At 59.5% G+C, this 18,319-nt stretch overlaps 1 protein-coding gene across 1 annotated transcript in view; it reads right to left on the reverse strand.

Moving 5' to 3' along the window:
• Nucleotides 1-1,205: 1,205 nt before the first annotated feature.
• Nucleotides 1,206-18,319, reverse strand: part of OAF (out at first homolog) — a 24,331-nt gene continuing 7,217 nt past the window's right edge. The window contains exons 2-4 of the mRNA XM_059707613.1: nt 5,054-5,188; nt 2,947-3,196; nt 1,206-1,964 (exon numbers count right to left, since the gene is read on the reverse strand). Coding sequence (XP_059563596.1) covers nt 1,702-1,964; nt 2,947-3,196; nt 5,054-5,188 — 648 coding nt within the window. The 3' untranslated portion in view covers nt 1,206-1,701. The remainder of the gene's footprint in view (nt 1,965-2,946; nt 3,197-5,053; nt 5,189-18,319) is intronic.

An 18,319-nucleotide genomic window follows, 5' to 3' on the forward strand; every position in this document is an offset into this window, starting at 1 on the left:
CTCAAAGATGGCAGCACCCACAGCCACAAGATGGCCAGCAGGGGAGGGCAGTTGTGGGCAATCAGGCCGGCAGGGGAGGGCAGTTAGGGGTGACCAGGCCTGCAGGGGAGGAGAGTTGGGGGTGACTGGGCTGGCAGGGGAGGGCAGTTGGGAGTGATTGGGCCAGCTGAGGAGCACTTAGGTGTCAATCAGGCTGGAGGGGAGTGGTTAGGGGGTGATCAGGCTGGCAGGCAGAAGCAGTTAGGAGCAATCAGGCAGGCACACAAGTGGTTGGGAGCCAGCAGTTCCAGATTGTGAGAGGGATGCCTGACTGCCATAGGGATCGGGCCTAAACCGGCAGTCGAACATCCCCAGAGGGGTCCCAGATTGGAGAGGGTGCAGGCTGGGCTGAGGGACACCACCCCCCCAGTGCATGAATTTCATGCACCGGGCCTCTAGTCCTATATAATAAAAGCATAATATGCTAAGTATCCAGTCTTCCAGTCATCCGTTCAACTAATCAAAGCATAATATGCTAATGATATGCTAAGGCTCCTTAACCGCTCGCTATGACGTGCACTGACCACCAGGGGCAGAAACTCCAACTGGTAGGTTAGCTTGCTGCTGGGGTCCAGCCCATCAGGACTGAATGAGACAGGCTGGACACACCCTGGAACCTTCCTGTGGTCCCTCCCCAGCTGGCCAACCTCCTGCAGTCCCTCCCCAGCCCCGATCCCTTGGCCTGGCCTGCACCTTCTCACAATCCGGGACCCCTCAGGGGATGTTGGAGAGCTGGTTTCGGCCCAATCCCACAGGCCAGGCTGAGGGATCCCACTGGTGCATGAATTCATGCACCGAGCCTCTAGTGATGTAATAGCAGCGAACACCATGAACATACGTGCTGACATGTGTGAACTCACATCTCACAATTAAGCTGTTTTTGCCGCTGAGAGAGCTGAGGCAGAGAGGGAGAGCAACTTGACCAAGAGCACACAGCAAATAAGAAGCCAGACCCTCAGGATTTGAAGCCTTGAAGTCTGGTTCTGAAATGTTCGTCGTCTCTCTTGACTGAATATACCCTGTACTGCCTGCCACGGTCTGGCTTGCTCACCTGTCTGTCTCCTCTTCCTAGTGCAAGGTTTGTCGGTAACCCCAGTGACACCCATCCCCCTCCTCGCCCCACCGCACCACTGGTTCAACACCTGGGGCAGCATCAGCCAGGCTGGTCAAGTAGAAATGGAAACGTTTAATTTCTGGTAGAAACGATAAATACTTTGCACTAAAAATCTGGAATTCAAGTTTTCCTCATGCTTCATGCTCCCCCGTCCCAGAACCCCGCAGACAGGATTCTGCTCAGAGACGAGGTGCCCGCCTGCCCTGTGGCCAGGGCAGTCTGGGGAAAGGCACAGGTGGCTGATGTGGGGAGGGGGTCACAGGAAAAGGCACTTTTTAGGGTCTAAACCTGCAGAGTTCAGCAGGAGAATCATAGGCCATGGCATTTTGGCGTCTTGAAATCGGGCTGAAGGAGGGGTGCAGTGTGCCAAGCCCCTTCTCGGTCAGACACAGGGTGGTCGTGGGGCTGCCTTCATGATTACCCCGCACACCACACCCCTCTTCACAGTCATGAGTGACGGACCACAGGCTCTGGGATGAGGGAGGGGAGGGGGGAGTAAGGTCTCCTGGGGACTGGGGAGGCCTGGTGAGTCCCCCCTCACTCCCCAGCTACGAGTCCTCCTCCCAGGGGCACAGCTGCCGCTGAGGCACGAGGAAGGTGAAGCTGTAGCTCTTCTGGCAGCTGCGGATGCCGCACTTGTAGGGCGCTGGGCGGTCCCGGCTGTGGCAGTACTTGAGCATGCAGGGGTACCAGGCCAGGCTCAGGCCGTAGCGGCAGACACAGGGCGCCCCCCGGTCCCCAGCCTGCCCGCAGCGAGGCAGCGCCTGCTCTGTGTCCGTGGGCAGAGCCTTGAACATGGAACTGTCCACCCCTGGGGGGAGCAGGGGAGAAAGGCAAGGTCAGGGGGAGGTCAGAGGAGGGGCGTCCACTGGCAGAGGGCCCCTCCGTCAGGACTCTGGCCCTTCATCACCCTCAGGAGCTAAGCATCCCTGGCACTGCCTCTCGGTGAGGAAGCCACCAGGGAGGGTGTCAGCCCCTCACACAGCAGGAAGGAGTGGGGACACCCACCCTGCTGGCTTGGGGGGACCACAAGCAGGAAATCACGAAATGCCTCTTCAAGGGAAGGTATCTGAGGAGGACCAGGAGGGAGGGGCAGGGGAGCACCGGGCAGCTCAGGATGCCAGGGCGTGGGGCCGATGGGATGGGCACACGGGGCTGCGGGAGGCGGCAGGGCCCGGGCTCAGCGCAGTGGCCACTGGGGACCAGCCTCTGGGGACAGTGTCAGGCTGGTGCCTCTGTTTGGGGTGCAGCCCATGGGAGGCGTGTGGAGGTGTGATGGCCGCCAGCCATTTCTAAACCCAGTGTGCCCTGGAGGGGCAGGCATTTTGCTAGGGTGAGGCCCGCTGAGCAGAGGGACGGGTCCTGGGACTGGAATGGCGACGCTGCCCTGTGCCTCTCCACAGGGCCCTGAGGGCGGCCCGGGGAAAGGGCCAGGAGCTGACCCGGTGGTGTCACCCGCAGGCCAGAAGCCACAGATCCTGAGAGGAGGGAGGAGGCCCGGGTCCGGGGGAGACGTGGCCCAGGGAGGGTGTGAGAGGAAGGAGAGGCGTGGAGTTCTGAGCGGCGGGGGCAGAGAGGGGCATGTGGGCACGGGAGTCTGCCTCCCCCTCCCCCGACCTCGTGCCTGCGCCCATCTGTGCTCATCATCGCCAAGATCAGGGGGTGGGACTGGCTGGGAATTCCCTTCCCGAGCCTGCGAAGCCAGCATTCTGTGCAGGTCCCTCCCCTGAACCCCACACCTCACACGAATCCTATCCCCTCTGATGGGCAGGCAGCGGGCAGACCCAGCGGACCTTGCTCCAGCCAGAACCGGACGTCCTCCTGGCGGGTGTAGATGGCGTCCGTGGCCTCCGCACACACGTTGTGCAGGTGGGGGCTCAGCAGGGCCCCCTGGCTGAAGTTCACGGCCATGTCCATGTGCAGCTGCTCCAGGCCCCGCGCCTCCTCCGCCTGACGCACTGCCCGTGGGTTCTTCTGTGGGAGAAGAAGGGCCACTCCCACCAGGTCTCTGGATGTGCTGGCGGTCTTAGCGCCTCGGCCAATCTGAGGGGCATTCAGGAATACCCAGCCCGCACCCCCCCCCAGCTGCAGGGACGCTGATCACCTGCCCACGTCCCCCATCACCTGCCCAGGTCCCCCCTCACCTGCCCACGTCCCCCATCACCTGTCCACGTCCCCCATCACCTGCCCACGTCCCCCATCACCTGCCCTCGTCCCCCCATCACCTGCCCACGTCCCCCCATCACCTGCCCAGGTCCCCCCTCACCTGCCCACGTCCCCCCATCACCTGCCCACGTCCCCCATCACCTGCCCACGTCCCCCCATCACCTGCCCACGTCCCCCATCACCTGCCCAGGTCCCCCCTCACCTGCCCTCGTCCCCCATCACCTGCCCTTGTCCCCCATCACCTGCCCAGGTCCCCCATCACCTGCCCTCGTCCCCCATCACCTGCCCTTGTCCCCCCTCACCTGTCCACGTCCCCCATCACCTGCCCAGGTCCCCCCTCACCTGCCCTCGTCCCCCATCACCTGCCCTTGTCCCCCCTCACCTGTCCACGTCCCCCATCACCTGCCCAGGTCCCCCCTCACCTGCCCTCGTCCCCCATCACCTGCCCTTGTCCCCCCTCACCTGCCCTCGTCCCCCATCACCTGCCCTTGTCCCCCATCACCTGCCCTCGTCCCCCATCACCTGCCCTCGTCCCCCATCACCTGCCCTCGTCCCCCATCACCTGCCCTCGTCCCCCCTCACCTGCCCTCGTCCCCCATCACCTGCCCTCGTCCCCCATCACCTGCCCTCGTCCCCCATCACCTGCCCTCGTCCCCCATCACCTGCCCTCGTCCCCCCTCACCTGCCCTCGTCCCCCCTCACCTGCCCTCGTCCCCCATCACCTGCCCTCGTCCCCCATCACCTGCCCTCGTCCCCCATCACCTGCCCACGTCCCCCATCACCTGCCCTCGTCCCCCCTCACCTGCCCTCGTCCCCCATCACCTGCCCTCGTCCCCCATCACCTGCCCTCGTCCCCCATCACCTGCCCTCGTCCCCCATCACCTGCCCTCGTCCCCCCTCACCTGCCCTCGTCCCCCATCACCTGCCCTCGTCCCCCCTCACCTGCCCTCGTCCCCCATCACCTGCCCTCGTCCCCCATCACCTGCCCTCGTCCCCCATCACCTGCCCTCGTCCCCCATCACCTGCCCTCGTCCCCCATCACCTGCCCTTGTCCCCCATCACCAAGCCAGACAGTCCCAGGCTGGCGGTCTCAGCGCCTGGGCCAATCTGAGGGGCATTCAGGAATACCCAGCCCCCCTCCCGCTGCAGGGATGCTGATGCCCAGAGTGCAGCCGCCCCTGCAGCTGCCCCGCCGTCCTGTGCGGCCCCAGGAAGCACCCAGTCCTGCTGTCACAGGGGCCAGGGGGCAGGCTGTCCGAGGAAAGTGGCCTCTGGGGCTCCATGCTTCCAGGAGACCGAGTGTCCCTGGGAAGGGCAGGCACAGGGGACAGGCTAGGGCAGGTGGAGGCTCTGAAGGTGGTAACGTGCCCAACACCACCAGATAGTGAGGGTGGCCCCGGGTCTGAGGCAGATCCCCTCCGAGTGGGAGCACCCAGCCGCACTGTAAGTGGGGGCGCTGACTTTAGGGGCTGGAGGAATGGAAGTGGAGGGCTCAGCACAGATCAGGGATCTGGGGTACAAATTCAGGTGTGGCCAGGGCAGAGTCAGGGGGTTCAGGCCTGGAGGGTGAGGCGGGGTACAGGTCCGAGTGCTAAGGCCAGGTGCTGGCGGGATGCCGAGGTGGGTGCAGGGGTGGGAGCACTGGAGCAGAAGTGGGGTGCTGGGGCAGAAGGGGGGGCGCTGGAGCAGAAGGGGGAGCGCTGGGGCAGAAGGGGGGGCGGCGGGCGGCCTCACCTGCCGGAGCTTGGCCATGGCCTCGCTGGGGATGATCTCGTGGTCACGCAGCCGGGTGACGAAGCAGAGGGCCTGGAACTGGCGCTGGCCCTTCTCCAGCTCCCCCAGGACCAGCGCCCGCAGGATCTTCACGTGCTGGGGGGAGGGCAGAGGGTGCAGCTGGCTGGAGGGGCTCCAGCGCCCACCCAGCGCTCAGTGCAGCCGTGAGGCCAGCAGGTGGACACGGCCGCTCGGACGCCTCCCTCCTGCAGGTGGAGGAATTATCTTCCCCATTTACTCCAGCGACGGAAGAGAGAGAACACACGCAGGTGTGCCGTGGCACCGGACAATCCCCCAGGAGCCGCCAGAGAGAGGCCAGAGCAGCGCCAGGACAAGCCTCCCGCAGGCACCGGGGCATTGCCAGCGGCGCTGCCGGGGCACCAGGCCGCTCTGAGCAGGGCGGCCAGGCCTGCCCACGGGCCAGGGTGTGGGCAGGGGCTCAGCGCAGAGGCGGAGCTTCTCTGGCTGACTCCTTCAGGGTCACAGAAATGCCTGGGTGTGAGTGCTCCTCCCAATGCCCCCGGCTGCTGCCCCCAGGCTCCTGCGCCCCAACTCAGATGGGTGGGGGCAAGAGTGGTTTCTGGCCGACACCCCCACGAGCCGCCTGCAGCTGTGGCTGCTCCTGGCCTGCGGGAGCTGGGTGGCTCACCGCTCCCTCCCCTCCTCGCTTCCCCTTTCCCTGCTGGCAGGGCTGCTTCCCATCACTGACCCACTGCGTGTGGGGTGGGATCCCCTTCCTAACTGCCGGCTGAGCCCTGGGCTCGGCCCCCTGCACCGGGGGTGCCCCTGCCCTCACCTCCCTCAGTGCCTTGCTAACGGCCCCCAGGGAAGAGTTCCCAGGTCCCGGCCAGATGGGGCCTAAATCTCAGGGCCCTGCACTGGCAGGCGGCTCAGTGGTTGGCATGTAGTCCCTCCCGTGCACTGAGGATGGTAGGTTCAATGCTTGGTCAGGGCATCTGCCCATTTTGCAGGTTTGAAGCCAGTCGGGCGCATGCGATAGGCAACCTATCAGTGTTTCTCTCCTCCCTCTCCCCTCCTCTCTCTCTGAAATCAACTTAAGAAAACATTGTCAAGGCCCCCTGCCTAGGAGATACCCTGGTGACCATGACAGTCCTGGTCTGGGAGGGCTGATGGCCCTGCCTGGCACAAGAGGGTGGAGTCCGTGCAGCTCACCTGTCCACGCCCGCACCCTGGCCTCACGCACTGGCCAGTCCCACGGGGGCTTGCTGCCCCCCTGCTCGAGCGGAAGGGCTCTGAGAAGTCTAGGCCCCGGTCTCCGGTCCCCCAGCGAGGGCCGTGGTTCTGTCCAGCTCTGCGTGTGTTGGCCGGCACCAGCGCCCCGGCCCCTCAGCCTCTCTGTAACGCGGGATGAGAGCGTGTGGGCAGGGCTGTGGGGACTCCACGGGCGGGCGAGGAGGCACGGTATGCCCGCCCGCCGAGGGGCTCAGAGAGGCTGGTCCCCATAAATCCCTGCACGGCTGCGGGTCCCAGGCTCGTGGGGAGGGCGAGTCAGAGCCTGGGTTCACGGCTTCTGCTCAGCAGGAAATCCGTCCTCGGGCCACAGGTCGGGGTCTCTGTGCCCCGCCAGCCGCTGGCCTCCTGCCCCTGGTGTCAGCTGGGGGGCACTGGAGATTGGGGCCCTCGTGCAGCTGCCACTCTGGGCTCAGTGCTGCCCGGAGGCCACACGGACCCCACTTCGGGCTCAGTGCTGCCCAGAGGCCACACGGACCCCACGCCCGGCTCAGTGCTGCCCGGAGGCCACACGGACCCCACGCCCGGCTCAGTGCTGCCCGGAGGCCACACGACCCCCACTCCGGGCTCAGTGCTGCCCGGAGGCCACACGGACCCCACGCCCGGCATTTCAGAGCCAGAGCGCGGCCCACGCCCGCCGACCTGGGGAATCCTCAGCAGCGTCTTTCCGGCCGAGGCTGGTCTGGGGCGTCCAGTCTTTCCAGACCACGCCTCCTGCCAGGCTGCGGCTGCTGGCCCCCCGTGAGGGACGGCACCTGCCCACCAGCCACAGAAAGCAAGTGCTATTGTTGCTGTTAATCCTCATCCGAGAACTGTCCGTACAGACCACGGCCTCCATGTTTGAATCGCAGACTGCGGCTGGAGGGGTGCCTGCTCCAGGCCATGGGACCAAGAGGAGCCGCAGCCAGAGCTTAACGGAGGCAGCCTGACCCCGGAGGCCGAGGTCTCCTCACACAGGCACCAGTGCTCCCAGGTCCGGGAGTCTGCCTTCCCCGATGCCCGGCCACAGCACCTGACGCGCAGGCCCAGAGAGGTCGTGCTGCCTGCCTGGGCCACACAGCTGGCGGGGAGCAGAGCCAGGAGGAGACCCTCTTCCGGCCGTGCCTGCCCACTGGTCACCTGGCTCGGGATGCGGCAGCCGCCCCCCCCGCCCCCCCCCCCACGCCTCTGGCTGACCAGTGAGCAGCAGCATCCGACACGAATAGGAGCAAGACGAGGCGGAACAACCGTGACCTGCCTGTCCTCCAGCCCCCTTAAACCCTGACCTGTCCCGTCTTCTCTGTCCGTTTCTCCTGAAAACCACCTCCCACTCGCTGGTCCCCGGGAGGGGAGGGGCAGCCCTAGTTTCTGGATCTCTCTGACGCTCCCAACCCGACCAGGGGCCCTCCGACCTTCTACTCCCTCTACCCAGGGTCACTACTAAGGTTCCTGGGCCCCTTTCCCTCCAGCATTGGGGAGGGGGCTGGGGGGAGGACCCTGCTTCAGAGAACATCTGGCCAGATTCCACGCTCAGGCTTCCTCCTCAGGGAGAATGTCCTGGGATGACCCACCCGGATGTGGCCTCGCACCCATGACAGATGGCACAGCTCCCACAGCAGGCTCGAAGCAGGGTCCTCGGACCTAGGACTAAGGGTCCCTCTCCCACCAGCTCCTGGAACCTGCGATGGCCAGGCACGGGCCACCAGGAGGCGGCGTGGTCGCCGGGGCCAGGGGTGAGGTGGGGCTGAGTGGAGGTGGGGCAAGTGGGCCATGGAGAGAGCGCTGCCCATCCTGGTGGTCTGTGTGCCACGCAGGGCGGTACATGTGAACAGAGGCCCGGGGGATCCGGATCTCTGTACCCGAGTCACCACGTCTGTGGAATGACTCTAACCAGCAGCACCCTCCTCGGACGGCGCGAAGGAGGAGCGAGGTCCCAGGACAGCGCTGACCGCTGTGACCTGCGGCCCTGGCCTGGCCGCTGCTGGCTCGACTGCAGAGGCAGGAGGCACGTTTCCGTGGAGACGCACCTGCGACCTGGAGGGCGGGTGCGCTCTGGGCCTGGACGGCACAGCCAGCCGGGAGCCTGCACAGCCCGGATGGTGCAGGAGGGCGGGCAGGACCGAGGCGAGGCCCTTCAGAGGCCCCTCCGCCCTGGCACCGGGGTCTGCACACAGCGCCCCGCACCCTCCCGGGGCCCCAAACCCAGGCGCTGGCCCCTCCAGCACCAGCCACAGCAACGCCAGGGCCTTCGGGGGCTGCCTCCTCGAAGGACGGCCTGGCCCACCCGCGCCCGGAGCCCTGAGCCACGTCTTCCTCACACACCTGCTGCCTCCACACACTCACAGGCAGGCGCGCGGCGTCTCAGCAGGGGCCCGGCCCAGGCTCAGTGCACACCCCACTCCACACGCACAGCTGCGCACGCAGCCCCGTCCCTCCCAGCCCCTCCACGGAGCCTCCCTCCCTCCTCCCTCCTGGTCACGGTCACGGGGCAGCCTCCCTCCCAGACTGTCCTCTCTCAGACCCCCTCCCCTCCCCTCCCCTCACTGAAGTCACTGTCCCACACACCCCTTCTCCCCAGCCCAACAGCCTTCCCACCCTGGCACACAGCACCTGCCCCCACACGGTCCCCATGGCTCCTCCTCTGCTCTTCACCCCTCCTGCCTACGCCTTCCCCCCACCAGCTCCAGCTGCCCCGTCTCCGAGAGCCGTCTGCAGAATGCCCACTGGGTGGGCGGTGAGACCTGGCTGTGCCCCCAACCTCCATCACAAGGGAGCTGAGGACAAAAGGGACAGGATGGGGCCCCGCCCCTTCTTCATGCCCTCCCCCGGCCCAGGCTGGACACCCCCTCTCCCCCGGGGTTCTCATGAAGCAGCTGGCCCCCCTATTCCCCAATTCCTCCCTGCTCTCCAGAGCCGGCACCCTCCCCTGGAGCTTCCTGTCCCAGCCTCCTTCCCATCACACACACCAGGGTGCGCAATCCTGAGGCCGGGACTGAGCCAACCTAAATATTGACTCCTCTGCCCCTGGCTGGGCTGCTCAGGCCAGTGAAGAGGGCCAACTGGGACCCACACCTCCCAGCCCCGTGCTGGCTGCCCGACGGGGCACAGCCGTCCCTCGGCTGCCTGCCCAGTGCCCTTGAACACAGGGAGCGGAGTCACCCCCGAGCTGGCCAAGCACCGCCCAGGCTGGTGCCCAGGGACATGCCCACCCCCATCAGGAGGTGTGTGCACACCCTCAGGGCCAGGCTGGGGACAGAGCTCTTGTCACAGGGCAGTGCCCACTGCCTCCTCCACCTCCACCCCCGCCCCAGCCCTAGGGCTCTGTCAGCCAAATCCCAAAGGTCACCACTGCCCTGACCCCTGACCCCGTGGGGACAATGCCCTGACCCCGCCGGGCCCAACAATCTGCTGACTAGGCTCCTAGGACGGGGCTCAAAGCTGCCTCTCACCCAGATTCCAGCCGGACCCTCCCGCTCCCTCCTTCACTGAGAGCCCTGGGGGGCAGCAACATAAACCCCTTCAACCTAAAGGACAGAGCGCCCACCAGTGCGCTGGTCCCTGCGCAGAAGCAGGAGCTGGGACAGCCGCTCAGCGCGAGGAGAGCGCGGGCCTGCCCGGGCCTGGCGGGACCGGCTTCCCGTCACGTCCACCACGTCTGCTGGGCAAAGGCCTCGCCTGCACCTCCCACGACAAGCCCGCAGCCCCGCACTCTGGGCCTGTTGTGTGCCTGCAGGTCTGAGCTTGGGGCTCAGAGAGACTATGGGTGTCAAGCCCCACGGCTGGTGAGGGTGGGAAGGTGCACAGTGCGTGCTCCACAGCATCTGTGGTCCCCACAGCAAGGTGGTCCCCACAGCCTGCCCCGTCTCTCTAGCTATAGAAGGGGGAGGAAGGGACCAGTCTCAGGTGCAAAGATGCCAAGGGGTTGATATTCAAAATTCACCCAGCTAGCCTGGCTGGTATGGCTCAGTCATTGAGCACTGACTTTTGAACCAGGAGGTCAGGGTTCGATTCCCAGTCAGGACACATGCCTGGCTTGCAGGCTCGACCCCAGGTGTGGGGTGTGCAAGAGGCAGCCGATCCGTGATTCTCTCTTATCATTGACTAGTAGCCTGGTGCACAAAATTCGTGCACATTGAAAGGGGATTAATTAGAGGAACGTAATTTGGACTCACTATCTAATATCAACAATATGTGAACGTGAGGCAGTCCACATTTCTGAAATTCAATGACATGAATTTTAGCTATTACTTTGCCAAATAAATGGACTTTACAGATATCATTTAAAAGAGCATTCAGCTTAATATTAAAAACTCTGGCTACCAAGTCAGGTCTGTTTGCAACTTTTTGCCAGCGTTGTAAATTGTTTGCAATACCTGCCCATTTGGGGTTGCATGTCATGGTTACGAATAAATCGGGCTTGCCATACTTCGTTACAATTGCCATAGCATCCTGATATCGCTGCTGCATATTTCTGGGACTACCCTCAGAAAATAATGGAAGTATTATCATTTTACCAATCAGCACATTGTCATTTTCAGATCTAGATTTGAGATAATCCATCAAACCACTATATTTTTCAACTCTCAACTTAGATTGGTTTGCTTTGATGAAATTTATCCGATTGGCCTCCATTTTTGAATACGAATCCACAATAAACTGTTGAGTTACTTTTCCTGCATTTAAAATAGGATTGAGCATGTCCCGCACAGAGAGATGAAATACATACTACTGCATTTGTGTGACTCGTGTCCTTACATTTTGTCTAGTATGATTGTCGATTACACTGTTGTCTCTGCATCTTAATGCAATATCTGTTCCCCAGCTTTGTTCACCATGTGGAAAAAGATTAGGATATGTCATTGCATCTAATGTAGGAGACAGGATATTGATTTGTTTCATGTTAGTGGCATTTGGATTATTGGGATCTGGTTTACAATGAATGAGCAAGTCCCTTTCAAAAAGAGGTTCTCCATCTTCATTTCTGAATATGACAGCAACCTCGGTTACACGGGGAGAATTATATCTACCCGGGTCACTGTTACGCTCGTATTTAATCGCCATTGTTACTTCTGTGGGAGCAATACCTTTCGCTGCTGCTTCAGATTGGGCTTCCTTTTCTACCTCATGTAGCATCTTGTACGATTTTGTTAATCATTGATTTCATGCATGATGTTGTTGCTGTTGATCATGAGTCTTTCTGAGCAGCCCTGGTTTTCTGGCATTGCTAATCTTTTACTTGTAGCTTCGGCTGTATCCAAAATATAGAGTTGAGCAAACTTCCGAGAAACACCATCCGAAGGGTGTAAAGTTCCAGTACGGTGATAAACTTGTTCGTGTATTCTAAAACAGTATGGCCCATATCCTGATGGCGATGCAATATTTGCACCCACAGAAGCAAGAGCAAAAGAACTATTTATGGAATGAATATTTTCCATGACGTTTTTACTGTCAGAATCTTCATTTGTCATTAATCTTTTTAAATATGCTGGGTATTCTGGAAAATGTATATCATTTGGATAGACTTTCCCTTTTTTACAACATCGAGTAAATTTCCCATCGGATGGCTTTTCATCAGAGAAATTTAGTGATAGGCAAAATTCACATCGAACAGTCATTCCACCACAACTATGTTCGAGGATTGCATCCTCATGTACTCCATTTTCGCTGAGAAGGCAGTTCCTACCGGTATTGGTAGTACTTGTTGATGACTGTTCTCTAGACATACTCTGTCGCCGCCGCCGCCTTCTTTCAACTTCAAAGGCACGTTGGTCTTTAGACATTTTCTCTCGAAGACGCCGCTGTTTTTTGGCTTCAGAACGGCGTTTTTCCAGTAGCTGCTCAGATACATCCTGTCGCAGGCACCGCCTTCTTTCGAGATCAGACGCCCGCTGCTCTGCAGACACTTTCTGTCTATAACGCCGGCATCTTTCGGCTGCAGAGCTACGTTGTATCAACAGTTGTTCTTTAGACAGAGTCCCACCTCTCTGCTGTCACGGTCTGAGATGCAGGTGAATGCGAGTCCTGGCTGTCAGGCCGCGGAGAGCTGTCTGACCAATGGGTGGGACTTCCTCCTCCCTGCTGTCAGTGTCCACAGCTGTGATGAAGAAGCTGGGGAGACAGAGGGAGCCGCGCCCTCCAAGCTGCCCTCTCTCTCCCTTTGCTCTATGCCCAGCAGTCTCCTGCTCTGCCAAGCCCTCCAATCCTCCCGCTCTCCGCTGCCAAGGTCCCAGGAGCCCGCGGGTGTGGCAAGGTGCGGGTGGCCTTGGCGAAAGTCCCGGGAGCCCCAGGCGTGGCGGACTCACCTCCCAGGGCCAGTGAAAGTCTCAGGAGCCCACAGGCGTGGCTACGGACTCACCTCCCAGCGCCAGTGAAAGTCCCGGGAGCCCACAGGCGTGGCTACGGACTCACCTCCCAGCGCCAGTGAAAGTCTCGGGAGCCATAGGCATGGCTACAGACTCACCTCCCAGGGCCAGTGAAAGTCTCAGGAGCCCACAGGCGTGGCTACGGACTCACCTCCCAGCGCCAGTGAAAGTCCCGGGAGCCACAGGCATGGCTTGTTGCACCTCCCAGAGCTGGCGAAGGTCCCGGGAGCCCGTGGCCGCTGTTGTTGCCTGGGGCACTTGACACCTGTGTATGCAAATTAACTGCCATCTTTGCCAGATAATTTGCATAGTCACTCGGATTGGCTGGTGGGCGTGGCTTGAGTGTAGCGGAGGGATGGTTAATTTGCATGTTTCTCTCTTATTTTATAGGATGTTTCTATCACTCTCTCCCTTCCTCTCTGAGATCAATGAAAATATGTTTTAAAAATCTCACCTTGGCCCAGCCCATGTCCGCAGTGAGGCTCCTCTGTGACTTGTCCCTCTGCACCAGGGGATCTCCCGCCTGCTTCTTCCCTTCCCACTTCCGATTCAGGCCTCTTCAGCTGCCTGGGAGGGGCCTACTTAAATTCCACGATACACAGCCAACCGGGTACCGTGGAGGGATCCTTGGGCCCTAATCCTGGACCATAACGCCTGGATCTTGTCGAAGGCACACCATAGCTCCCAGCCTCAGTGTGCACATCTGCGAAACAGGCAGCACTGACTTCCTGCTGCACGGGGAGGGTCAAAGGAGGCCAGAGGTGTGACCACAGCTGACAGTGTTGACATGAGTGTGAGATCCAGATGCACACAGCTCTTTCTCCAGGCGGCCCTCTGTCTTCCTGAGATCACCCCTCTTCCGCCGCCCACCTCCTCTGTGCAGCTGGCGACCTAGCAGGAAAGAACCCCACTTCTTCGCCTCCCCACTTCTTTCCTGCAGGGCACTCACTCGCTCTGGGGGGGGGGGGTTGATTCTCACAGGCGGATCTGGGTCTTTTGCTAGGATGTGCCTGGACACAGACACTCGGGGCAGGGGTGCTGGCCAAGCTCCAGGAGCACCTCTGACCCTTCGGCAGGGCTGCTGACCCCTCAGACCTGGCACAGGGCCAGCTCTTAGTTAGACCCACGGCCCCGTGGACTGAGCCGGCCACTCCCCCGGGGCTTCTCATCAATGCCTGCCGAGACGCTCTGGACTCGGATGAGGCAAGGCCTCTCTCAAAAGTCCCTCTGCTGCCTTCCATCCCCGAGAAAACCCCGTCATCACGGCTCCAAGCCCAGCGGCAGGCCCTCATGGACAGGCAGGGGACGTCCTCGCCTGTCTGAAGTCCATCCACATGACATCCCAGGAGAACAGACAGCCTCAGGCCACAGTGCCACCCGCAGCGCCCACACCCTCACCAACCAGACCTCACAGCCACGCAGCTGCCTGCCACCATGCAGACCAGGAGCCCATGGCAGGGGCCCTGGTGCTTTCTGTTCGTCCCTCTGGCTCCCATCACCCATCGGTGCCCCAGGCAGGCTCAGGTTCCAATCTCCTCAGTCCTTCAGGTGACCTTGCTCTATGGTTCCCCATGTCTCGGCTCCAGCCCGCAGTCCACACAACACCCTCCCTCCCCTGTTGGAATTCTGTGGCTCCTTCCCCCGGCTCCATGGCACCCACCACTCTGAGGCCTGGCACTGGACTTTCCCATATATTTCAGCCCCTCCCTCCCTGTCCGGTCGGCACCATGCCATACCTGGAACAGGACTCACCCCTGCTCTGGCTGTGGTCACTCAGACTGAGGGACAAAGGGAAACGCGTGGACAGGGACAGCAGTCTGCGGAAAGGGGACCGAGAAGGCTCCGTACAGAACGCCGGGAGATGGTAACAGGGCTGCGATTCACGATGCCCAGGGAGCATGCGCATTGGGTGTCATCACATACACAGGATTTGGGTGATAAAGAAGAGTATGGCCAGTGTTGCTCAGTGGTTGAGCATCAACCTCTGAACCAGGAGGTCAGAGTTCGATTCCCAGTCAGGACACATGCCCAGATTGCAGGCTCCATCCCCAGTGTGGGGCAGGCAGGAAGCAGCCATTCAATGATTCTCTCTCATCATTAAAATTTCTCTCTCTCTCTCTCTCTCTCTCTCTCTCTTCCACTTCCTTCCTCTCTGAAATAAATAAAAATCTATTTTAAAAAAAGAAAGAAAAATAAAAGAAGAGTATGGCCTGTGAAGTGTGTGCACGGATTACAGTTCGTGGTGAGAGCGTGTGGAGTCAGGTGTCATGTCTACATGTGGCTTAAACACCTGAGGGCTTTGCTGGTAGAATGACAGGCTTCAAATCGGGGACTGAGTTGGGCTCCACCTTCATTGGACAGTCCAACCTGGCTGCTCTTCCGAGTCCCGCCCCTTTTCCAGAGCAGCTATACCAGCGGCTCTCCAACTCCACTGCCCGGCGGGGTCACCAGGGCCTCTTTAAAACACTGCTGCCCGGCTCCCACCTGAGACGTTCTGACGGGATTAGTATGGACAGCAGCTCGGGCATCAGGCGGTCAGTCCCAAAACTCCCCAGGGGATTCTACGTGCAGCCAGTGTGGGAGCCACTGAGCTAAGGCATGACTTTAAGAGCCACAGCTCAGTCTACTTGCTGGGCACGCCGCACAGGACGCACCGTGGACACGGGCTGCTCCACGTGCCTGTGGAGTGTGAGCCTGGCCTGGGCTCCGGGTGGTGTGCCCTCAGCAGGCTGAGCGCTGCTCCTGCTTCACCAGCTCAGGCCCAGGGTGGCAGTGGAGGGAGCCAGGCCCTGCTGGAACCTGGCTCTTGGCAGAAGGAGGGGCCACAGAGAGAGGAACAGGGGGGACAAGACCAGCCAGACTGAAGGTGGCAGTGCACCCGGTACGAGGGCCTCGATGCTGCCTGGTGTGCTGGCAGGACAAGGCTGGCTGCCACGTGTGCTGAGGGCTGGCTAGAAAGCCGGCGTGTGGCGATTAATTTCATGTCAACCTGACTGGGTGAAGGGATGCCTAGAGAGTTGGTAATACGTTGGTTCTGGGTGAATCTGTGAGACATTTCGAGAAGAGAGTAGCATTTGAATCAGCAGAATCAGTTAATAGAGCCCTCACCAACGTGAGTGGGCATCACCCACTGCGCTGAGGGTGTAAATCGAACAACAAGGTGAAGGAGAGGGGACTCTGCCCTGGCTGAGCTGAGACAGTCGTCCCTCTGCCCTTCGACACCGGCTCACCCGGGTCCAGGCCCGCCAGCCCAGCGGGCTACATGAATGGCTGTCTGGGCTTCCAGCCTGCAGGTGGCAGACCGTGGACTGAGCCTCCTTAAAGGTGGGAGCCAATCCCTCATACAAATCTCTTTCTACTTTCCCGTGAGCCTGACTGACACCTCCCCATCACCAGAAATCCACTAGCCCCACCCTCTGGGCTCCTGGCCCCGCCCTGCTGACTTCTGGGGGCCCTGCCCCACCGAGGTTTGGGCAGAATCCAAGACAGACTGAGTTGTGTGGCTCTGGGCGGGGCCAAGTTCCCCCTGTCACGTCCAACTAGTGCAGGGCCCTCCCTTCACATGGTCAAAGCTTGGTCTGTTTGGACCTGAAAACTCCGCTGGCCGCGCCCTGACCCTCCCTGAGACCCTGCCCCACCACGAAGGTCTGTGGACCCCGGTGGGCAGCAGCTGGACTTGGTGGGCCCAGGGAGTTTTGCTGAGTGGCCTCAGACCACCTGGTGGCTCCCTGATACCCTACCTCATGTAACTCAGGCACCACTAGAGGCTCTTTCAGTGACTGAGCCTAACAGGGAGTCGGCAGGAGGAGGCAGGTTTTGGGCTGCCTTGGGAATTTCCCTGACCTGCCCCAGGCTCGGTGCTGGTAAAAGATGGCCTTGGTGCAGCTTGGTCCCTCCCGTGCACACCCCGGCCCAGGACAGGCAGCCACACACTGTGGACGGCTTTGCAGTTCCAAACAGGTTGCCAGGGCCAGTCACAGGCAGCGTCTGACACTGGCCTGCACCAGAGTCCCTCCCAAGAGGCCCAGAACCAGCACACCCAGTGGCCAGCTTCAGACAACAGCAGGACAGGATCCAGTGACCTTCACAAGCGGCACATCCACGGGGAGCTCTCGGCCGGCACCATCCCTGCTGAGGCGAACTCTGCTCCATGTGTTCAGCACCTGCCCAGCAGCTCACAAGCCATAGTCAGGGTGAGCCTCACAGTCAGCCAGCCTGAGGGCTGACCTCACACCGAACAGACTGACAGCAGTCAACACTCAATCAGAACTGGAGGGCCCACATAACTCACGGCAGGGACATTCCTGGAGCACCCAGCTCTGGTGATCAAGGAGATGGCACCACTGGACCCACAGGACACCTACTACGTAAGCCACCCACCAAGACTGAGAGGCACCGTGGGCCTGACACACAGAAATAAACACAAAGAGGCAGCCAGAACGGGGAGACAAAGAAACATGTCCCAACTGAAAGAACAGAAGAAACCTCCAGGAAAAGGGCTCACTGAAATGGAGGAGGCAATTTCCCAGGCATGGAGTTCAAAACATGGTGACAGGGATGCTCAATGAGCTTAATGAAAACTTCAAGGAAGCGATATCAAGCACAGCAAAGAACATATAAAAAAACCATAAAAAGATCCAGTCAGAAATGAAGCATACACTAGAAGGAATAACCGATAGGTTAGAAGAAGCAGAGGATCAAAACAGCAATTTGGAAGGCAATGCAGCAGAAAATATCCAATCAGAGCAGCAGAAAGAAAAAAGAATTTTAAAAATGAGGCTAGTTTAAGGGACCTTTGGGAAAACATGAAGCACAATAACATCCACATCATAGGGATACCAGAAGGAGAAGAGAGAGAGCAAGGGATTGAGAACCTATTTGAAGAAATAATAACTGAAAAGATTTCATAACTTGGTGAAGGAAAAAGACACACAAGTCCAGGAATTGCAGAGACTCCCATACAAGATGAACCCAAAGAGGCTCACACCAAGACACATCAAAAATAAATTGGCAAATGTTAAGACAAAGAGAGGATCTTAAAAGCAGCAAGAGAAAGACAGCTACCTACAAGGCAGCTCCCATGGGCTGTCAGCTGATTTCTCAACAGAAACCTTTCAGGCCAGAAGGGATTGGCATGAAATATTCAAAGTGATGAAAAGCAAGAACCTACAACCAAGACTACTGTACAGAGCAAGGTTATCATTTTAAATTGAAAGAGAAAAAAAGAGCTTCCCAGACAAGAAAAAGCTAAAGGAGTTTGTTTTACCAGAAAACCAGCAATACAAGAAATGTTAAAGGGCAAAGAAGAAGAAGGAGGAGAAGGAAGAGTAACACAGTTATAAAGAATTAAAATGACAATAAATAGGTACCTATCAATAATCATTTTAAATGTAAATGGCTAAGTGCTCCAATCAAAAGACATAGGGAGGTTGAATGGATAAGAATCAAAGACTCATATGCATGCTGTCTCCCAGAAACCCACTTCTGAAAGATACACAAAAACTAAAAGTAAAGGGATGGAAAAAGATATTTCATGCAAAAGGAAATGAAAAAAAAATCAAGAGTATTAATACTTACTTAAAACAAAATACACTTCAAAACAAAGGCCATAAAAGAGACAAAGAAGGAAATTACA

Source organism: Myotis daubentonii, chromosome 9, assembly GCF_963259705.1.
Source record: "Myotis daubentonii chromosome 9, mMyoDau2.1, whole genome shotgun sequence".
Classification (NCBI taxonomy): domain Eukaryota; kingdom Metazoa; phylum Chordata; class Mammalia; order Chiroptera; family Vespertilionidae; genus Myotis; species Myotis daubentonii.